Below are 24,161 nucleotides of genomic sequence, written 5' to 3'. Positions count from 1 at the left end.
CAAGATACAGGGAAAGGGGAAACAGTTACAACGGTGGGCCCTGCGATAGAGAGAGGGGACGTGGAGACCTCCTGCACTCCCTTGAGTCAGTGTCCCTAGCACTCCTAACGTTCCCTATGCCGGATCCGCACCGGGCGCTGATCAGGAACCTGTCGCCCTAGCACACCCTACACCTATCCCTTGCCAGGGAGCTGGGTGGCGCAGGCACTGGCCCCACCGCTGTACTAATACACACTAAGGAAAAACACAAACAGGGAAACACCACTTAGCTTTAATCTGTTGCACTTGCTCCTGGCAAGTCCACCACCAGAATGCAGCACCCCTCCTGAATCGCTGCCACCAAGCTCTGTCAGAGCTACAAGGAAATCCCCTTTATGACTCCTTCCACACCAGGGCTAAGACAGTGCTGCAAGGAATGCTCTCCCGCTCCTTCCTCCACCAAGGATGGTTGAAATGAACACTATCACCAACGCTGATTGCAACCCCTGTGACTCTTTTATAGCAGAGCCAGCAATCACACCTGCATTATAACCATGTGCACTTAACTAAAGAAACTAGAGTGCAATGATGCTCACCAGCACCGGGGGCAAACTTAGAACAAACGACACCACAGTGCAATAATCCCAATGGCCACCGGGGGGCAAAAACCACACTTAAGCACAGCTTAAGAAAAAAAGGTTACCTGTGCTTTTTATCAGTCCTGATCCAGCATGGATCATGACAGAAAGTGCATTATGGGGACAGATGTATGCCGACTCCACCACCTAGTCTGTTTGTGGGTCTCAGGGAATGGGAGAATTATAAGCCACCATGGGAAATGGCAGCAGGGGAGACAGTGTCAGAATCCTGAATCCAGGTTTCAGTGAGGGCCAACAGATTAAGAGAACTGTTCAGAAAGTAGTTATGCAGGAAAGGAAGTTGTTACATACAGACCGTGGATTCCAGAGGGCACAATTAAAAGAAGGAGATGAGTTAGTGCAATTCATATTAATAAGGTTAGTAAGGTTTTGATGTGAGGAAGGATAGGGGTTGAGGTTGGGAGATGGTGGACTGGGGTTGGGGGAGATGTCCCCCAAGATCAGTACAAGTAGGAAGATAAAGAGCAAGTAGTTGTTGGAATTGTAAGAAGTTTTTTTGTGCGATGTGGTTGGGCAAGATGGTCTGAGGTTTTTCAGTAAGGTGAGAAGTGCATGGGGACTGTACATGGGAGAGGGAACTATAGAGGGGCTGATGTGTATGAGTCGTGAAGGAGGGGGGATGGGGCAAGGGGACACAGGAGTATAGAAATAAAGCACATGCTTAAAGGGGGAGCAAAGTGTGGGTTGCCTGTCTTCTGCCCTGACCAACTGCCATGGATTAACTGCTTTTTCTAGATGCTTAGCTGGTGGGATGCTTTGCTGAGGGGATGCGTGCACCCCATACTGCGTGCACCCCTTAGAATACTTCTAAATTTATAGACCACACTACAGGGTCAGCAGAGAGGGATTGTGGGAGCTGGTTTGGAATAGATTAGAAGCAGCTACTCTACACATCCTGGTGTGGATAGATGATCAAATACACTAGTGCTCCATCTCTAAGCTATAACACCTTTCCCAAGATAATATCTACAGTGACTCTCCAACCATGGATATACATCTGTGAGTACTCAGTACAATGCAACAGATGAATTATAACAAATATTCAGTAAGCAAAGTTCATTAAAATAAATTGCAGGGTGATAGTCAGCAGATGAGACAGCAAGCAGAGGTGTGGAATTGTACCTGTATAAAGAGAGAAGATGGATGTTTATTCTTTGTCATGGATTAACTGCTTTTTCTAGATGCCTAGCTGGTGGGATGCTTTGCTGAGGGGATGCGTGCACCCCACACTGATATAAGAAAGAATAAAAAAAGAAGTGGAAGAAAAGCATAGATGGCGGTTAATTCCACAGACTTTTGTGACAGGATTTTATTATACTTGCCAGTATAATCAGGGAAAAATCTCCAGAGAATTGTTCTGGCCTTTTTTTTGTTATTTAGATGCGATAGGGGAAGTGCATTGCACTTATGGGGGTCAGATGTGGTTGAGGAACGATTAACAGTTTAGACAAAGAAAAGCGGTGTGGCCTAGTATACACTGGGACCTAAAGGATATAGGCTTGTTGTTGAAGGTGACAGCTCCATGGTGTTTTGGTCAGTCCTTTCATGGCTCAGTATACGCTGGGATAGAAAGGATATAGGCTTGTTGTTGAAGGTGACAGCTCCATGGTGTTTTGGTCAGTCCTTTCATGGCTCAGTTTACTCTGGGATATAAAGGATATAGGCTTGTGGATGAAGGTGATGGCTCTGTGGCATTTTGGTCAGTCCTTTCATGGGGAAGCCAGTTCTTCCAGATAATTTGGAACATCAGAGGTCTCAGCACAGGCTGGGAATGTTGGATCAAAACTCGGACTTTGGCCCTCATTAAGCTGCCAGCAATGTGAGTTTGGGGCTAATTGTAAATTTAAACACCAGTGCTCCTCATGTACTGAGACTTCACAGCTCGTTGCTTTAGAAAAGGAATGGGTAAGCCTTGGTGGGGATGTTGGAAAAGAGGTATGCTCCGGTGAACCTGCACAGGTTGGCCCCTTATCTAAATAGATATCCAAATCGAGATATGGCTTTGTTGTTGCAAAATGGTTTTCAGTTCCGATTTAGGATTCCCGCACCGGCTCATGACGTTTGGTTTAAGCTTAATAATTTGAAGTCTGCTTATCAGCACTCTCCATTGTCCAATTTGATAGTCTCTCTGTTGGCAGTAGTGTCTAAGAAGGAGACGAATACATTTCAGCTTATTCAGCATTTATCTTTCCCAAAAGGTTTTTCAGTGAACAATGGTATTGATCCGGAGCTTTGCTCTGTGGTCTATACCTTGTTTGATGAGGCAGCCTAATGGGTTAGGAGTTATGGAAGCAGTGCATTATTAGCAAAAATGGATATAGAATCCGCTTTTCGCTTACTACCTGTGCATCCTGATAGTTTACATTTGTTAAGTTATGGCAAGGGTTTCATCAGTTATTCATTACTAAAATTATTTTTTATGTATCAGTCCACCAGGTACACTGGTTTGCCAGTTGTTGTTTAGGTCGACAGAATGGGTGGCTCGGCGCTTTGGGCTTCCTTTAGCTCAGCGGAAGACAGAAGGTCCCACGGCTTCTCTTAATTTTCTTGGAATCACTATAGACACGGTTCGAACTTAGTGCAGGTTGCCTGAAGAGAAAATTGTGGCACTGCAGGTGGAGGTTCATAGGACAATTGAGCTAAAAAAAAGTTGGATTGAAGGAGTTTCAATCACTGCTGGGGAAACTTAATTTTGCCTGCCTGATTTTGCCGATGGGTAGGGATTTTTTCTGGGGTTTGGCAGTTGCCACGGCCATGGTTACCACACCTCATAATTTAATTTGCCTAACAAAGAATCTCTGGCATAATTGGTTAGTGTGGGAAGGGTTCCTAGAAAAGTTTAACGGTCGGTCACTAATGATTACTGAGTTGGTCGAGAATTTCAATTGCAAGTTGTTTACTGACGCAGCAAGTAGTACAGTTTTTGGTGCTTATTTTGAAGGGCAAAATGTTGGGTGGAAGCTGGGTTCACAAGGAACCTTACTTTATTGGAATTTGTTCCTATTATCATGGCATTATAGGTTTGGGGATAATTTTTCCTTAATAAGAAGATCAGGTTCTATTGTGACAATCTGTCAGTAGTGATGGCGATAAATAATTTATCTGCATCGTCACCTGCTGTGATTCGATTGTTGCAATATTTTGTCTTGCAGGGCTTATGTGGTGTAGCCGTGCACATGCCAAGTGTAGAGAATTCTATTGCTGATTCTCTTTCTAGTTTGAAGTGAGATCATTTACGAACCTTGGCACCGGGTTCTAAGTCTATGAGTTGCAAATGGCCAGTGGAGCATCAGGGCAAATAATAAGAGCTTCCTTGGCAGATAATACGTGGGCGACGTATGAGGTAACTTGGAGAAAGTGGGTGGACTAGGCAGCTAAGCAATTTCATGTCAGGAAAGGATCAAGTAGGGGATTTTCTGTTTTGGTTAGGTCATGTGGTGGAGGGAGGTCAGTCAGTTGCACAACTTAATAGATGGTTGGCTGGAATAGCCTTTGGCTGTAAGTTTTGAGGAGTTAGGAATTTTACTAAGAATCTTTTGGTGGGCCAACCAAGCGTTAAAAGGTTTTTGGAAAAAGCACTTGAAAGTAGATTTCCGTAGGCCTGTTTTGTTTGTGTTGCATCAGGAATTGAGGGACAGGTTAGTTCAGGTGTGCAGCTTGCCTCTCAATATGGCACTATTTGAGCTGGCTTTTTCTCAGGCCTTTTTTGGGGCTATGAGATTTGGTGAGCTGGTACCATCATCATCAGTGTTAAGGGAGGAGGTTTATTGAGAAAGGGTATGGGGTAGTTACAAGATTCAGTTGAATTCTGGGTGAGTTGGTCAAAAACTGATCAATCAGGAAGAGGAAAGAAAGTGGTGTTGGAGGGTTCTAAGATGTGCCCTGTATGTTGTATCATGTAATATTTGGGGCTGAGAGGGACTGTTTTGGGTCTTCTATTGCAACATGAATATGACTTCTTTTTATCAGTTTACTGCAGTTTTTCAAAAGTGCCTAACATGGTTGGGTTTAGAAGAGGATTGATTTGCTCCTCATTCATTCAGAATTTTAGTGGTGACAGAGACAGAATCTAGGCGTCTTCCTTTGGAGGTAACACAAAAAATATGCAGGTGGAAAGTGAAGAGATATAAGCTGTATGTGTGTCCAAATTTGTTCACTAGGTGGTTAAAAGGACTTGTTTGATTAATTTTGCTTGACACAAGATACGTCTTGGTAATATCCATGTTTAAAATAAATAAATAATTAAGTGGCAAGTGTACTTGCAATTATTCTTCTCCTCCCCTTTTTTCTTTTTATTGTTAGGTGGTCTGCATTTAGTTTGGATTTTAGGGCATTCATTTGTATATTGGGGGGTGTTTACGGCGGATGTGCGCAGAGAGAGGCATCTGATGGGTTTGTCAAGGTAGTAAGGTGGCTGGGGGTCTGAGGCATGAGTTGGCGGCAGGTGTTACCAGAATTTCATTGATGCACTTTGTTGGATCATTATCCAGAAGTTTTGGTGTTGCATGTTGGGGTAACAACCTTGGTGTTCACACATGCTGGGATGTGATAAGGGATATACGTCATGGTGTACTGTGCCTCTGGGTATCCTATTCAAAATTGAAGATCGTTTGGTCAGACATTGTTCCTAGATGGGTGTGGCGCTCTGCCAGATCCATTGAAAAAATTAAGAAAATATGAATTAAATTAAATAGGAAAGTTTGAAATTTTATAGAAAGAAATGGTGGCGTAATGGTTAGGCATACCGATTTTGAGATGGGGAGGGAAACTTTTGGTTCAACGATGGCGTCCATCTGAACACAGTTGGTATTGACCTTTGGACCTTGAGGATTCAAGAGGGCATGGAGAGGGTGCTTCTTTTGGTGGAGTGACTCACACCATTCTGGAGTCAAGTGATGCTTGCTGTGGTTGTGTGAAGGGGTTCTTGGAGTTGGTGGAAAATTGTGGTTGAGGGTTTTTTTTTTAACTCTTTTTATTGAAAGATACCACAAAATAACATATTAAACATGTGACATTACAGTATGAGGAAAACAGAGTAATCCATCTAGTCGTCATTCACAACCTCAGTTATAAAAGCATACTTCCAATAATAAAGTAGACAAACAGCACAAATAAAATAGAGCATTAAACATAGTGTATTCTGTTCTCAATAACATTGCATCATTAAAGAGTTCTAAATCAGGATTCTGAGTTAACAAGTCGAGATGTAGTAAGCAAATATTATTAAGTCCATGTAAAGCATCACATTCTGCACTGAAAAATAAACACTTCAAGGGTTATATCTCACATTTGAAGAATTTATGGCATCAGGAGCTAGTTGTGTCAGGGGCGAGTCACACCACTTTTCCCAAATTTTGCGAAATTTCTGTGGACATCCTCTATTTCTGTATAGTATGTTCTCATAGGGAATTACATTGTTCACCAATTCTTTCCACTGATTAACCGAAGGGGACCTTCCCCCCATCCACCTCAATGCAATCGCTTTCCTGGCAAGAAACAACACCTCTCTGAGAAATATTCTGTCGTAATGAGTCCACATTTCTTCGTCCACAACACCCAACACACACATCTCTGGAGTGCATTCAATTGGTATCCCAATTATCCTTTCTAAAGCAAGAATTACGTCTTCTCAGTACCTTCTTATAAAACTACAATCCCAAATGAGATGCCAAAAATCTGCCCCCACCTCCCCACATCTATGACATTCATCATTTACTCTTCTGCCGAATTTATGCAGTTTACTCGGGGTTAGATAGGATTGGTGTAGCATATATAACTGAATCAATTTGTTATTTGCCGCTAGAGACACCGTCGTATGCGCCTCCAGTGCGTGGCTCCACTGGTCATGGGTGATAGAGGGGATTAGGTGCCTCCATTTATCTTCCACAGCCAGTTGGGTGGGAGCAATCTTGGAATTTAACAGAAAGGTGTACAGAGAGGAAATCACACCCGTAGGTCCCTGAGTGGACAATGTTCCTATTAGTGGATATTTAGATATTTGCACCCTGAGAAGCGGGAACTGAGATGCTATGGCATGCCTCAGCTGCAGATATCTATAGAACTCTCTATGGGGGATTCCGAATTTTATGTGAAATTGTTCAAATGATAATAAAATTTGATTTTCAAAAATCTGATTGAGTGTTGTTATACCATTTTGCTTCCAGAAACCTATATCCTGTAACTTCTGGAGATGGGTAAATTCAGGATTATCCCATATCTGAGTATCCCCAATCTGATCAGAAAACTTTAAAGTATGTTTACCTTCCTGCCAAACCTGTATTGCCAAACTATGTGCAAACAGCAGGCCCCGAGGTGGTCTTTATGAACCTTCAAGTACCGCCCATGGTGTACACCATCCCAGAAAATGAATGAGATGAGCCTCTGCATTATTAAGCATGTCGGAGAGCAACTAATATCTTAAATATCGTAACTGGCCAGCCAGGTAGTACAGAAAAAGATCAGGTACCGCGTAACCTCCCTACCTCTTGGGCCTCTGCAGGGTACCAATACCCACCTTAGGCCTAGATGAGCCCCATATAAGCGCTGCCATCAAGCTGTGCATCTTCTTAAAGTAACCCTTGGGGATTTTAATTGACGTGTGTTCCAACATATATAGACACTTTGGGAGGATTATCATTTTAATTAATCCAATTCTGCCTGCTACAGACAGTGGGAGTCGGGACCATAGTTCAAACTTTTTCCTCATCATATCCTCAAGGGGGTATATATTTTCCTCAAAGTCTTTAATCGGATTCCGGTTAATCACTATGCCCAAATACTTAAATCTTGGTACCACCTGCAAACCAAACAACACGGGCACCACTATATTATCCAATATCGGCATGACCATCTACTTACTCCAATTAATTTTAAGACCCGAAAACTCCCCAAAGCCAGCAATAAGGTCAATTGCCCTAGGAAGGGACTGTTCAGTCTCATCCAGGAAGAGCACCAGGTCATCTGCATACAGTCCTACCTTATCCACTCTAGAATTAATATTGATTCCCTTCACCAAATGATCTTGTCTAATCTTAAGCGCAATTGGTTCAATCGCGAGTGCAAAGAGCATCGGAGACAGCGGGCAGCCCTGTCTGGTCCCCCTACCCAAGTTGAAATATTCCGACAGTACGCCATTCACCAGTATATTGGCTCTCGGCATACGATAAAGCAATTCGATCCATCTGCAAAATTTAACTGAAAAGCCGAACCTCAGAAGCACCCTCTGCAAGAACTTCCACTCCAAAGAATCAAAGGCCTTCGCAGTATCCAAAGAGGCTATCGCCCAAGGTCTTTTATATTTATGGCCTATCTGTGTCAGAATCTGCACTCTTCTAACATTCGAGGAGGTGGATCTTCCTGGCATAAAGCCAGTTTGATCCTCATGTACAATGCCCAATATTACAGCTTTTAATCTATTAGCAATGAGTTTTGCTAATAGCGTCAAATTATTCCGTGTCCAAATTCAAACTATCTCTTATATAGGATATAAACACACCAGAGACAGACGTTGCATATTCCAGCACCACGTCATATTATATCCTAATCAGTAGTTTCCAATATTATGGGACTGTCAGTGCACCCATCACTTAAAGGAGAAACACCACCTACAGTTGAAACCAGAGGTTTACATACACTATATAAAAAGACACAAATGCATGTATTTCTCAATATTTGACAAGAAATCAGAATTTTTAGGTCAATTAGGATTACCATAATTATTAATATTTGCTAAATTCCAGAATGAGAGAAAGAGAATGTTTTAAGGCATTTTTATTACTTAATGAAAAGTCAAAAGTTTACATATACTAAGATTACTATGCCTTTAACCCCTTCACCCCAAGGGTGGTTTGCACATTCATGACCGGGCCAATTTTTACAATTCTGACCACTGTACCTTTATGAGGTCATAACTCTGGAACGCTTCCATGGATCCCGGTGATTCTGACATTGTTTTCTCGTGACATATTGTACTTCATGTTAGTGGTAAAATTTCATTCAAATAACTTGCGTTTATTTGTGAGAAAAACGGAAATTTGGCGAAAATTTTGAAAATTTCGCAATTTTCCAACTTTGAATTTTTATGCCCTTAAATCACAGAGATACGGCACACAAAAAACTTGATAACTAACATTTCCCACATGTTTACTTTACATCAGCACAATTTTGGAACCAAAATTTTTTTTTGTTAAGAAGTTATAAGGGTTAAAAGTTGACCAGCGATTTCTCATTTTTACAACACCATTTTATTTTTAGGACCACATCACATTTGAAGCCACTTTGAGGGGTCTATATGATAGAAAATACCCAAAAGTGACACCATTCTAAAAACTGCACCCCTTAAGGTGCTCAAAACCACATTCAAGAAGTTTATTAACCCTTTAGGTGCGTCACAGGAATTTTTTTGAATATTTAAAAAAAAATGAACATCTAACATTTTTCATAAAAAAAATAATTCAGGTTCAATTTTTTTTATTTTACCAAGGGAAACAGGAGAAATTGGACTGCAAAAGTTATTGTGCAATTTGTCCTGAGTACACAGATACCTGATATGTGGGGGGGAACGACTGTTTCGGCGCATGGCAGAGCTCAGAATGGAAGGAGCGCCGTTTGACTTTTTCAATGCAAAATTGGCTGGAATTCAGATTGGACGCCATGTCACGTTTGGAGAGTCCCTGATGTACCTAAACAGTGGAAACCCCCTACAAGTGACCCCATTTTGGAAACTAGACCCCCCAAGGAACTTATCTAGATATGTGGTGAGAACTTTGAACCCACAAGGGCTTTACAAAAGTTTATAACGTACAGCGGTGCAATTAAAAAATCATATTTTTTCCACAAAAATGATCTTTTCACCCCAATTTTTATTTTCCCAAGGGTAACAGGACCCTAAAAGTTATTGTGCAATTTGTCCTGAGTACGCTGATACCCCACATGTGGGGGTAAACCACTATTTGGGCGCATGGCAGAGCTCGGAAGGGAAGCAGCGCCATTTGACGTTTTTGGCTGGAATTGAGATCGGACACCATGTCGCGTTTGGAAAACCCCTGATGTACCAAAACAGTAGAAACCCCCCACAAATGACACCATTTTGGAAACTAGACCCCCTAAGGAACTTATCTAGATGTGTGGTGAGAACTTTGAACCCCCATGGGCTTCACAGAAGTTTATAACATAAAGCCATACAATTAAAAAATCATATTTTTTCCACAAAAATGATCTTTTCACCCTCAATTCTTATTTTTCCAAGGGTAACAGGACCCTAAAAGTTATTGTGCAATTTGTCCTGAGTACGCTGATACCCCACATGTGGGGGTAAACCACTATTTGGGCGCATGGCAGAGCTCAGAAGGGAAGCAGCGCCATTTGACGTTTTTGGCTGGAATTGAGATCGGACACGATGTCGCGTTTGGAAAACCCCTGATGTACCAAAACAGTGGAAACCCCCCACAAATGACACCATTTTGGAAACTAGACCCCCTAAGGAACTTATCTAGATGTGTGGTGAGAACTTTGAACCCCCATGGGCTTCACAGAAGTTTATAACATAAAGCCATACAATTAAAAAATCATATTTTTTCCACAAAAATGATCTTTTCACCCTCAATTCTTATTTTTCCAAGGGTAACAGGACCCTAAAAATTATTGTGCAATTTGTCCTGAGTACGCTGATACCCCACATGTGGGGGTAAACCACTATTTGGGCGCATGGCAGAGCTCGGAAGGGAAGCAGCGCCATTTGACGTTTTTGGCTGGAATTGAGATCGGACACCATGTCGCGTTTGGAAAACTCCTGATGTACCAAAACAGTGGAAACCCCCCCACAAATGACACCATTTTGGAAACTAGACCCCCTAAGGAACTTATCTAGATGTGTGGTGAGCACTTTGACCCCCCCCAGTGCTTCACAGAAGTTTATAACGCCCGGGCGTGAAAATAAAAAATTCGTATTTTTTCCACAAACATGATCTTTTAGTCACCATTTTATTATTTTCCCAAGGGTACCAGAAGAAATTGGACCCCAAAAGTTGTTGTCCAATTTGTCCTGAGTATGCTAATACCCCATATGTGGGAGAAAACTACTGTATGGGCACACGTCGGGGCTCGGAAGGGAAGTAGTGACGTTTTGGAATGCAGACTTTGATGGAATGGTCTGCGGGTGTCATGTTGCCTTTGGAGAGCCCCTAATGTACCTAAACAGTGGAAACCCCCCACAAATGACCCCATTTTGGACACTAGACCCCCCAAGGAACTTATCTAGATGTGTGGTGAGCACTTTGAACCCCTCAGTGCTTCACAGAAGTTTATAACGCCCGGGCGTGAAAATAAAAAATTCGTATTTTTTCCACAAACATGATCTTTTAGTCACCATTTTTTTATTTTCCCAAGGGTACCAGGAGAAATTGGACCTTAAAAGTTGTTGTCCAATTTGTCCTGAGTATGCTGATACCCCATATGTGGGAGAAAACTACTGTATGGGCACACGTCGGGGCTCGGAAGGGAAGTCGTGACGTTTTGGAATGCAGACTTTGATGGAATGGTCTGCGGGTGTCATGTTGCCTTTGGAGAGCTCATAATGTACCTAAACAGTGGAAACCCCCCACAAATGACACCATTTTGTAAACTAGACCCCCCAAGGAACTTATCTAGATGTGTGGTGAGCACTTTGAACCCCCCAGTGCTTCACAGAAGTTTATAACGCCCGGGCGTGAAAATAAAAAATTCGTATTTTTTCCACAAATTTGATCTTTTAGTCACCATTTTTTTATTTTCCCAAGGGTACCAGGAGAAATTGGACCTTAAAAGTTGTTGTCCAATTTGTCCTGAGTATGCTGATACCCCATATGTGGGAGAAAACTACTGTATGGGCACACGTCGGGGCTCGGAAGGGAAGTCGTGACGTTTTGGAATGCAGACTTTGATGGAATGGTCTGCGGGTGTCATGTGCGTTTGGAGAGCCCCTGATGTACCTAAACTATTGAAACTCCCCACAAGTGACCCCATTTTGGACACTAGACCCCCCACGGAACTTATCTAGATGTGTGGTGAGCACTTTGAACCCCCAAGTGCTTCACAGAAGTTTATAACACTCGGACGTGAAAATAAAAAAATCATTTTTTTCCACAAAAATGATATTTTTGCCCCCAATTTTTTATTTTCCTAAGGGTAACAGGAGAAATTGGACCCCAAAAATTGTTTTGCAATTTGTCCTGAGTAGGCTGATACCCTACATGTGGGGGTAAAACACTGTTTGGGCGCATGGCAGAGCTTGGAAGGGAAGGAGCACCATTTGACTTTTTCAACTCAGAATTGGCTGGAATTGAGATCAGATGCTATGTTGCATTTGGAGAGCCCCTGATGTGCCCAAACAGTGGAAACCCCCAATTCTAACTCCAACCCGAACCCCAACATGCCCCTAGCCCTAACCCTAACCCTAGCCCTAACCCTAGCCCTAACCCTAACCCTAACCCTAGCCCTAACCCTAACCCTACCCTAGCCCTAACCCTAGCCCTAACCCTAATGGAAAAATGGAAATAAATACATTTTTTTTATTTTATTATTTTTCCCTAACTAAGGGGGTGATAACGGGGGGTTTGATTTACTATTTATGGCGGTTTTTATTTTTGGCAGCTGTCGCATGCTAAAAGACGCTTTTTATTGTAAAAATAGTTTTTGCATCACCACATATTGAGAGCTATAATTTTTCCGTATTTTGACCCACCGAGTCATGTGAGGTCTTATTTTTTGCGGGACGAGTTGACGTTTTTATTGGTACCATTTTCGGGCACGTGAAATTTTTTGATCGCTTTTTATTCCGATTTTTGGGACGCAGAATGAAGAAAAACCAGCGTTTCATGAATTTCTTTTGGGGGGGTGCGTTTACACCGTTCCGCGTGCGGTAGAATTGATAAAGCGGTTTTATTCTTCGGGTCAGTACGGTTACAGCGATACCTCATTTAGGTCGTTTTTTTATGTTTTTGTTGGTTTTATGCAATGAAAACTATTTTATATAAAAAATAATTATTTTTGCATCGCTTTATTCTGCGAGCTATAACTTTTTTATTTTTTCGCTGATGATGCTGTGTGGTGGCTCGTTTTTTGCGGGACAAGATGACGTTTTCAGCGGTACCATGGATATTTATATGCGTCTTTTTGATCGCGCGTTATTACACTTTTTGTTTGGCAGTATGATAATAAATCATTATTTTTTGCTTCGTTTTTTATTTTTATTTTTTAAGGGGTTCGCTAAAGGGGTTAACTAATGGGACAGTTTTATAGGGCGGGTCGTTACGGACGCGGCGATACCTAATATGTGTACTTTTATTGTTTGTTTTTTTTTATTTCCAAAAAATGGATTTATTGGGGGAATATTTTTTTTTTTTTTCTAATTTATTTGGCGATTTTTTTTAAATTATTTTTACACTTTTTTTTATTTATTTTTTTACTTTATTAAATAGTCCCAGGTGGGACATCACTGTCCTGTGACAGATCGCTGAACTGTCACATCACAGATCACTGTGACAGATCAGCGATCTGACACAGGCACTGCAGAATGCTTCCTCATGCCTGCGCTTTGCAGGCACTGAGGAAGCCAGCTTCCTCAGGCCCCCGAAGGCCCCCGTCGCCATCTTGGATTCGGGGGCCTGGAGGAAAGGAGTCCCCCGCAGCAGCGCTGCACATTGCGCTGCCGTGGGGGGCTCAGGGAAGCACGGAGGGAGCCCCCTCCCTGCCGATGCTTCCCTTTATCTCCCGGTACACCGCGATCATGTTTGATCGTGGTGTGCAAGGGGTTAACGTGTCGGGGGCGGTCCGTGACCGCCCCTGACACATTGTGCCGGGTGTCAGCTGTGATAATCAGCTGACACCCGGCCGCGATCAGCGGCGCTCACCACGTGGGCGCCGCTGATCGCGCCCGACGTACTATCCCGTCCATGGGCATAGGGGCCCAGGTCCCATGGACGGGATATACCGTCGGATGTCAGGAAGGGGTTAAACTATTCTGGACTGCCCTTATGATGATGTCATGTGTTTGGAAGCTTCTGATAGGTTTTTTGGAAGCATCTGAGTTAATTACAGGGACACCTGTGGATGTATTTAATGCACACCTGAAACACACTGCTTCTTTGTGTAGCATCACGGGAACGTCTCAAGAAATCAGCCAAGATATCAGGAAGAGAATAGTGAACTTTCTCAAGTCTGGCTCATCCTTGGGTACAATTTCAAGATACCTCAACATGCCTCAATCATCTGTACAAACAATTTATACACAAGTACAAACAAGATGGGAATGTTCAGCCATCATACCACACAAAAAGGAGATTGGTTCTGTGTCCCAGACATGAACGTGCTTTGGTGCGACGTGTGCATATCAACCCAAGGACAAAAGCAAAAGACCTTGTGAAGATGATGGCGGAATCTGGTAAGATTGTTTCAATATCCAAAGTGAAACAAGTACTGTATCAACCTGGGCTGAAAAACCACTCTGCCAGGAAGATGCTATTTCTCCAAAAGAAACATGAAAAAGCCAGTTTAATGTTTGCAAATGAACACAGGAACAAAGACCTTAATTTTTGGAGACATGTCCTGAAATGATAAAACTAAAATTGAACTTTTTGGGTATAATGACCATCTTTATGTTTGGAGGAAAAAGGGAGACGCTTGGAAGCCTAAAAACCCCACTCCAACTGTGAAACATGGGGGTGGCAGCATCATGTTGTGTGGTTGTTTTGCTGCAGGAGGGACTGATGCACTTCACAAAATAATGGCATCATGATAAAAGAAGATTATGTGGCAATACTGAAGCAACATCTCAAGACATCAGCCAGGAAGTTAAAGCTTGGGCGGAAATGGGTCTTCCAAATAGACAATGACTCAAAACACACTAACAAAATGGTAACAAAGTGGCTTAACGATAGCAGAGTCAACATTTTGGCGTAGCCATCACAAAGCCCTGATCTCAAACCTATTGAAAATTTATGGGCAAAGCTGATAAGCCACGTGCAAACAAAGCGACCTTCAAACCTGAATCAGTTACACCAGTTTTGTCAGAAGAAATGGGCCCGAATTCTGATCAACTATTGTGAGAAGCTTGTGGAATTATATCCCAAACGTTTGACCCAAGTCATTCATTTTAAGGACAATGGTACCAAATACTAATGAAATGTATGCAAACTTTTAACTTTGCAGTAAGTAACAGAAATTCCTTAAAACATTCTCTTTCATTATTCTGGCATTTGGCAAATATTAATTATTATGGTAATCCTAATTGACCTCAAACGGGAAAGATTTATTCTGATTTCATGTCAGATATGGAGAAAAACATGCATATGTGTCTTTTTATGTAGTGTATGTAAACTTCTGGTTTCAACTGTATAAAGAACAGTAAAATTGCAATATAAATATGCATATTTAAACATGTCAGTATCATATCAGTTTTTAGATATAACATGTCAATAGTGTATTAAACAATTTTGCTAGCATATTAAAATTGGCGAGATGGTAATTCACTTTCAGAAATTGTGTTTGTAAAGTGTCTTCATTTTTTACATTAATTGCAATGAAATAAATGCTACAAAACAGTCTTGAACTTGATGAACACTAGAGTAAGATGTACCAAACTCATTCATTTCTGTGCACCGCTTATCGAATTTGTTGCCATGTGCCACTGCAGGAAATCTACCATAGTCATTGACTTGATGGTAATTTATGCCACTGTTGTTTCAATCAGCTGCTATTGAGCAGCTGTGCACTCATTTCTTCCACTTGTTCATTCAACCAAGGGAAGTAAGAACGCAGTAGCCCAATACCGGCCGCTGATTGGCTGCGGAGCTCACATACCATAACAATACTGGACTGGTGGGAGGTAGTATGTTTTTTTTATTTTAGAAAAGGGACTACTTTATTTAAAAAGGTGTTGTCCAGGGTGTGGAAAACCTCTTCAGTAGAATGCTCTCCCTCCACAGTTGATGACAAAAAAACAGCGTTACCTACGTTGTTCTTTTAGTTTTGTACATCTTTTTGTGTGAAGGGGGTCATAGAATTTTTCCAGATGTCATAATATAATGAACTCTTATTACTTGATATTTTATTACAGTCTGACATTTGTAAAACCACGGACTTTTGAGTGTGACATTTGGATGAAAATACTGTAATGTTGGCCACACTAGGCCTGGAGGCCAGAAGACCATGACATTTTGCACTTCCCAAACACAGGCATCATTATAGCCATGCTTTTCTCTGTGTCTGTTCTGATTGTATGCCATGTGATCAGACACCAAAGGGCGGGAAAGCACCCATAAGCCCGTAGCTTGTTCAACAATATAAACATGTTTTTATTGTATCTTGATTTTAGGAGGTTTTAAAACATCTTCAAGACAAACTTGAGCAGGATGTAGGGACAACGGCAATGCAGCCAGATGTACTGGACCAAATGAAAGGTGAGTAACACAGAGTATGTAATGATTGCTATTTAGAAACTATTTGGAAGTAGTGACATTTTTGGTTTATTTCAGCAGCAATTATACAATGATAACTGTTGTGAAAGAAATTAGAATTTTGTTAAGGAGTACTGTAGAAAAATGAAAAATAAAATCGCAATAGGATGATGCAGATAGCCTGCATATTTTGGGTAACATTCCTTCCATTTGATGGTGTCTGTACAGGCACAGTGAGTGGATGGGCACTTCTTGTAAGATGGCAGAGATGTGGGCTCTGAACCCATCATTTCTGTTCCAGCTCCCCTCTGACTGAAAGAGCAGGTGCAGATAACGAAATTTCTTTCCATCCGAAAAAATTGGTCCGATTATACTAATTTGCTAATCAGACTTTGATCGGAGTGTGAACAGAGTGAAATCCAATTTTCTCGGAGGTGGAGAAAAGAAAAAGTTTCTCCACCTTCTCCATGCAGTCTGTCTGTGACAATCGGATCGCACTCTGATGTTATCCGAGTGTGGTACAATTTTTTTCACAAGCCCATAGATTTCAATAGATGAGGGTCATCCGATTCCTTTAGGCAAATCGTGCACAATGCGATTTTTTTTCTTGGACCACTTGGTTTGAAGAACTAAACAGGACATGTACAAAAACTATTCAAAGCAACAAATAGCAAAAAAAACTGCAGCCCCCCCCTCTCCTTTCCTATTTCGAATTTACTATTTCACACCAATTTTGTGCACTTAGGCGGTTCTGCATGGTGAAGAAGATGCCAATTTATGAGAAGCAAAACAATATCTGTCACAGGGGTTGTGACCATGACTAGGCATAGACGAGCACCAATACTACACTGTTGAGTCTCAACTTACTTGCATGCACAGTCACAGCCAGGCATACTAGGCAACAGTTCAACTAACAGACATGGAGCTTGTAGAGGGGGCCCAAACAACCACTCTTCCATGAATCTGATCAGTGGCACAGTACACGGAAGTGGCAGCAACACTCTTCTATTTCTTTCCTTTGTTCACATGTAGGTGCCTTGTTCTAGACTCTAGTGTAGTGCTGTGCCTGTGTACATGCAAGCATTGTAGGTATAGCTGTGGCACATTCTACTGGTAAAGGAGGTGTCATATTTTTAGTATAGTGGGAGAGATACACCAATATTTTCTCTAGAACCCTTGATATTCTAGTTATGCATCTGCAATTTACTATAAAATATCATTGAATAGTTTTACAAATTCATACTTAAAGAACCACTTTTTTCTATTACCGTTCCCCCCGCCGAATTTTCTCTTACACTCTTGTCTTCTTTCATGTGTAGTCAACTCAGTTTCCTGCAGTTCAATCTCCGGTCTTCTCTTCAAACCCTATCTTGAGCTTAAGATTTGACTTTTTTCTTTTTCTCTATGATCTACTATCAATTCAATGAGGGACCTGTAGACACTGATAAAAAAGCTAATAGATTATAAGTATTTATAGTATACAGTCATGAAAGCTAAATTGTGATGTTTCATTTTACCGGTGTGACAGAAACTGTCTGATCATCATCAGTAACTGTGATGAGAGTTTCTATCACAACTTTCTCCAGCTTTTCTGTAGAGAACTTGCGTGATATAGTCTATGCAGTTTGATCACACAAGCAGTTCTGGTGATCCCTTTGAGGGAACAGAAAAGCACAAGATTCCCAGGGTGTTACCATAAGAGCAGATGACCAAACTTTGTAAAAAGAATCCATGATCTGTAGACTGCAACACTAGCCAAATAGTATACATTAGTAGACTAGTTATAGATAAAAAATGAACACTGCATTACTGATTTAAGTATATCAGGCTTTTCTAACAGCCCTCTTCTTATAAAAATGTAATTAACATTCACTTGGCTTCATTCAATTTCAGCTCTGCAAGGTGATATTCCTGGTTTATATAATCAGTATACATCTTCAGGGATTGGTCCTCCTGACACCTCTGTTGTCTTGGGTCGGGCTTCTGGAACATCATCAATATACACAGACAGTTCTCAGAAGAAACGACGGGTGGAAAGTCGGTCCAGTGTGACAATCAAAACAGAACTGGACAAGGAAAGGTGAGGAACTTTACAAAGTTAAAAAATTAGTAAAGTGTTTTAGAGAGGATAATTCACGATGGACAAAGAAGACCATCTATTGATTTATTGAAAGTACGTTCAAATGTCCATTAGTCCATAAGGTTGATCTTCAAAGCAAATATATACTTTTATGTAGTTTAACTTTTTATAATAGGTCTTATATGTCTGTACAGTGGCTTGGGAAAGTATTTGCCCCTTGGCATTTTTTTGTGTTTTGCTACCTCACAACCTGGAATTTCACAGTTTTGTTTGAGGATTTGCATCAGTTCATGCAAAGAGCATGCTTACAACTGTGAACATTTGGTTTTCTTTTTTTTGTGTGAAGCAAATAATAAATAGGACAAAATAACTGAAAACTTCAGTGTGCATAGCGATTCACCCCCCTAAATACAGCTGCATCTCATAAAATTAGAATATTAAATTTGCTGATGACACAAAGCTAGGAGGGATAGCTAATACTAGAGAAGAGAGAGAGAGGATTCAAAAAGATTTAAATAAACTGGAGAAGTGGGCAGCAACTAACAGAATGGTTTTTAACAGGGAGAAATGCAAAGTACTACATCTGGGCAATAAAAATGAAAAAAGCAGATATAGAATGGGAGGAATAGGGCTAAGTGACAGCACATGTGAAAAAGACTTGGGTATACTAATAGATCACAGACTGAATATGAGTCAACAGTGTGATGCAGCAGCAAAAAAGGCAAATGCAATTCTAGGATGTATTAACAGAAGCATACAGTCTAGATCACGTGAAGTCATTATTTCCCTCTATTCCTCTTTGGTCAGACCTCATCTGGAATATTGTGTCCAGTTTTGGGCACCACATTTTAAAAAAGACATCAACAAACTGGAGCAAGTTCAGAAAAGAGTGACCAGAATGGTGACCGGTCTGCAAACCCTGTCTTATGAGGAAAGGTTGCAGGATTTGGGAATGTTTAGTTTGCAAAAGAGAAGACTGAGAGGAGACTTAATAGCTGTCTACAAATATCTAAAGGGCTGTCACATTGTAGAAGGATCAACTTTATTCTCATTTGCACAAGGAAAGACTAGAAGCAATGGGATGAAACTGAATGGGAGGAGACACAGATTAGATATTAGAAAAAACTTTTTGATAGTTAGAGTGATCAATGAGTGGAACAGGCTGCCACGAGAAGTGGTGAGTTCTCCTTCAATGGAAGTCTTCAAACAGAGGCTGGACAGACATCTGACTGGGATGATTTAGCGAATCCTGCTTTGAGCAGGGGGTTGGACCAGATGGCCCAGGAGGTCCCTTCCAACTCTACGATTCTATGATTCTAATATCATCAAAAAGTTAATTTATTTCAGTTCTTCAATATAAAAAGTGAAACTCATATATTATTTAGAGTCATTACAGAGTGATCTATTTTAAGTGCTTATTTCTGGTAATGTTGATGATTATGGCTCACAGCCAATGAAAACCCAAAAGTCATTTTCTGAGTAAATTAGAATACTTTACAACACCAGATTGAAAAAATTATGTTACAATCTGAAATGTTGGCCTACTGAAATGTATGTTCAGTAAATGCACTCATTACTTGGTTGGGCTCCTTTTGCATCAGTTACTGCATCATTTCGGCGTGGCATGGAGGCGATCAGTCTGTGGCACTTCTGAGGTGTTATGGAAGCCCAAGTTGCTTTGATAGCAGCCTTAAGCTCATCTGCATTGTTGGGACTGGTGTCTCTCATCTTCCTCTTGACAATACCCCATAGATTCTCTATGGGTTTAAGGTCAGGCGAGTTTGCTGGCCAATCAAGCACAGTGATATTGTTGTTTTTAAATCAGGTATTGGTACTTTGGACAGTGTGGACAGGTGCCAAATTCTGCTGGAGAATGAAATTTCCATCTCCAAAAAGCTTGTCTGCAGAGGGAAGTATGAAGTGCTCTAAAATTTCTTGGTAGACGGCTGCGCTGACTTTGGTCTTGATAAAACACAGTGGACCTACACCAGCAGATGACATGGCTCCCGAAACTATCATTGATTGTGGATGCTTCCCTCTGCCGACAAGTTTTTTGGAGATGGGAATTTCATTCTCCAGCAGGACTTGGCACCTGTCCACACTGCCAAAAGTACCAATACCTGGTTTAAAAACAATGGTATCACTGTGTTTGATTGGCCAGCAAACTCGCCTGGCCTTAACCCCATAGAGAATCTATGGGGTATTGTCAAGAGGAAGATGAGAGACACCAGACCCGACAATGCAGATGAGCTGAAGGCTGCTATCAAAGCAACCTAGGCTTCCATATCACCTCTCTGATTAATGACCTCCTTTCCCGCGCTGAGGGTTTTGGTGGGCAGCCCTGTCTTGGCAGATTTGTTATGGTACCATGTTCTTTCCATTTGATGATAATGGATTTGATAGTGCTCTGGGGATCATCAAAGATTGGGATATTTTTTATAACCCAACCATGACTTGTGCTTCTCAACAACTTTGTCCCTGACTGTTTGGAGATCTCCTTGGTCTTCATGGTGTTTGGTTAGTGTTGCCTCTTGCTTAATGATGTTGCAGCCTCTGTTGCCTTTCAGATAAGGAGTGTATATACTGACAGACCATGTGACACTTAGATTGCACACAGGTTGACTTCCTTTCACTTAGCATGTGACTTGAAAGGTAATAGCTTGCACCAGAAATTTTTAGGGCCTTCATCGCAAAAGGGGTGAATACATATACACATGCCAATTTTTAGTTTTCTGATTACATAAATTTAATTTTTGTCTATATTTTTCTCACTTCACCAACTTAAGACTATTTAGTGCACACAAATCAGATTACAAAATATTTAAACACAGGTTGTAATGTAACAAAATAAGTAAAAAGCCAAGTGGTGAATACTTTCACAAGCCACTGTATAGGTTATGAATACTATCAACTATTGTATCAAACAAATAAAGCAGGACTTTGTAATGCTATAGCATGCAAACATGAAATATGAAAATTGAATTGCATTACTGCACTAGAAATATGAAAAATTGAGAATGCTTAGCGCATAAATTGGCCAATTCATGTGCACCCGGCAGCCACGATAAGATGATTGTGGTTGCCAGGACCTAATGCCAATCCTCTTTTAGACTGAAGTCTACATCTCTATGGGAACCTAATGTGAATCGTGGCTGCCAGGTACACATGAATTGGCCAATTTATGTGCTAAGCATTCTCAATTTTTCATTTTTCTAGTGCAGTAATGCAATTTATACTGTCCTCATACACGTTAGCAGGGTGTGCAATGAGACATGTAGCTAAACCCCCTGTCTTCTTTAAGAAAAGAGGCTGTAAAATTGTAACCTTCTTTTATTGATTGCAGATGTGACAGGAAAGGGTGAAACTATAGAATGCAATAACAGGAGCATTTCAGAATATATAACTGCACAGAGCATGAAACACAAATAGTCTGCAATACACAGGTAACATGAGGTAATATACAAACTGATTACCTACTTAGTACAACAGGATTATAACACCTAGATAGTGCTTACCAACTATGCTTAGAGCAGGCTGTTTAAGGAGCATGAAGAACATGAATAGTGTAGTTTCTCCTAAGACACATGGAGGAATAATGGCTGCTGTTCCCTTCACAGTGTCATAAATAAGACCATGATGCAACAGGAACAATCCCACAATGCCCTAGGAACTTCCCACAAGACATTGCAAATTAAACTAGAATCTATGCATTAAACGGCCAGCAGGTGGTGCTGTTACCTTACGATATGAAATATATGAAGGATTAATACACACAAAAATACAATGTCTGTAATAATCGGTGACATAAAAAAAATGACTAGACTTTCTAGACAGCAATTATATGGCTGGACAGAACACAATTCATATTTCATGTTTCGTGTTTGAATGCTATCGCGTTACAGAGTGCTGCTTTATTTGTTTGACTGTGTATGAGTTGGCTACTCTAGGTAAGCACCTGTTCGGACCTAACTTATGTTTGGATGTGACGGTCAGTCTTTTGATATTTATATTTATCAACTATTGTATTATACACATATTTGGGTAAATGAGCAGCAGATTTACAATCTGTATTAAGATACATTGGTATCTAGGATTAATGTTCAACTTGCATTGATTCTAGCAGTCAACAATCTTTACACAAGCAGCATTGTAGTTAGTTTGATGTGCAATATTTCTTTTGTCAGGACTCTGCTGCTGGCAGAGATTGATAAGGAGGAAAAGGAGAAACTATGGTATTACTCGCAGCTTCAAAGTCTGTCCAAGCGCTTAGAGGAGTTGCCCCAGGTTGAGACGGTAAGATGCTTTGAGAGTTACAAAATTCTAAGTACAGTATGTCTTTATTCTGTGCTTCTTATTTTTTCTCTACGCTCTACTACTTTTTTTTTCTAATTTCACACTTATTTATCCTTATGACCAAGTATACACTTTCAGTTCTCCCTGCAGATCGATCTTATCCGACAACAGTTGGAGTTTGAATCAGAGCACTTGCGTTGTGTGCTAGAAGAAAGATTTGGTACTGCAGATGAAATGGTGCAGAGAGCTCAGGTAGGAGATATGCATAAAACAAAAGTCTAACTAATGGGAACTATTACGACAAGCAAAATTATGTAAAAATGCTGACAACCAGTGGCTTAACTTGAGGCTCCTATGCAAAGGCTATAACTGGTCCTACATCTACTACTGTGTTTCCCCAAAAGTAAGAGCTACCTCGAAAATAAGCCCTAGCATGATTTCACAGGATTATTGGAGTATGCTTGAAATATAAGCCCTAGCTACAGTCTGGACCGGCGATCGAGTGTTGTGCAAATTGGTCACTTGCCCAAGACCCCACTCTCTAAGGGGCCCCCGATATTTCTATTCCAAGGTTAATTTTCCTTTTAGGATCTTTTTGTGACATCATGGTCGACCATGATGTTGCAAAAAGTCATTTACATGCAGGAGTTTAGAGGAGCTAAAGAGGAGACAGACTGATATACAGAACCGGTGGTAGGGGAAAGGGGAGGACAATCAATCTGAGCAATTTCTTATAGCCCCCACTCTCTAAGGCTGGTTTCACACTTGCGTTTTTTTGCGTTTGTTTTTTGCGCAAAAAAAGCATGCATATTTTTTCCCTATACTTTACATGGGTGCGCATACACATGCGTTTGTACGCGTTTGTGTGCGCATGCATTTTTTTGTAGTGTGTGCTCGGGCGCACAAAATGCATCCTGTTGCATTTTTTATGCATCTGACTTGTCCCAAAAAAACGCATGCGCCCGCAATGCATTTTTTTTTCACCCAAACACCCATTATAGTCTATGGGTGCGCTGACGTGCGCATGGAGCAAAAAAATAATACATGACCCTGTCTTAATTTCGGAAAAACTTGGTCTGTGACATCTAGGATACTGCTCGTCTGATGTGGTAGAAGGGGCTTTGGGACACTTCAGGTCCAGGTCCAACTGCTACCTCTGCCCCCCTACCTTTACTTCATTATATACAGTGGTTAAAATAAGCATTTCATACACAGCCGATTTTGCAAGTTTTCCCACCTACAAGGAATGGAGAGGTCTGTAATTTTAATCAAGGTACATTTCAATTGTGAGAGACAGAATCTAAGAATAAAATAAAAAAACAGAAAATCACATTGTTTGATTTTGAAATAATTAAGTTGCATTTTATTGCATGAAAAATGTATTTTATCACCTACAAATCAGCAAGAAGTCTGACTTCCACAGACCTGTTAATTTTTCTTTGAGAAGCCCACCTACTCTGCACTAATTACCTGTATTAATTGCACCTGTTTGAACTCGTTACCTGTATAAAAGACACCTGTCCACACACTCAATCAATCACACTCCAAACTCTACACCATGGCCAAGACCAAAGAGCTTTCTAAGGACACCAGGGACTAAATTGTAGACCTGCACAAGGCTGGGATGGGCTACAAGACAATAGGCAAAAAGCTTGGTGAGAAGGCAACAACTGTTGGCACAATCATTAGAAAATGGAAGAAACACAAGATGACGGTCAA

At 41.0% G+C, this 24,161-nt stretch overlaps 1 protein-coding gene across 1 annotated transcript in view; it reads left to right on the top strand.

Moving 5' to 3' along the window:
* APC2 (APC regulator of WNT signaling pathway 2) overlaps window positions 1-24,161 on the top strand; it is a 128,500-nt gene that overhangs the window by 39,144 nt on the left and 65,195 nt on the right. Inside the window, exons 4-7 of the mRNA XM_073547199.1 lie at window positions 15,988-16,072; window positions 17,963-18,149; window positions 22,334-22,442; window positions 22,581-22,694. Coding sequence (XP_073403300.1) covers window positions 15,988-16,072; window positions 17,963-18,149; window positions 22,334-22,442; window positions 22,581-22,694 — 495 coding nt within the window. The remainder of the gene's footprint in view (window positions 1-15,987; window positions 16,073-17,962; window positions 18,150-22,333; window positions 22,443-22,580; window positions 22,695-24,161) is intronic.

Source organism: Dendrobates tinctorius, unplaced genomic scaffold, assembly GCF_039654945.1.
Source record: "Dendrobates tinctorius isolate UK_male_01 unplaced genomic scaffold, ASM3965494v1 ptg000011l, whole genome shotgun sequence".
Taxonomy (NCBI): Eukaryota; Metazoa; Chordata; class Amphibia; order Anura; family Dendrobatidae; genus Dendrobates; species Dendrobates tinctorius.
Note: the sequence above shows the minus strand (reverse complement) of the source record. Positions and strands in the feature narration are given on the sequence as shown.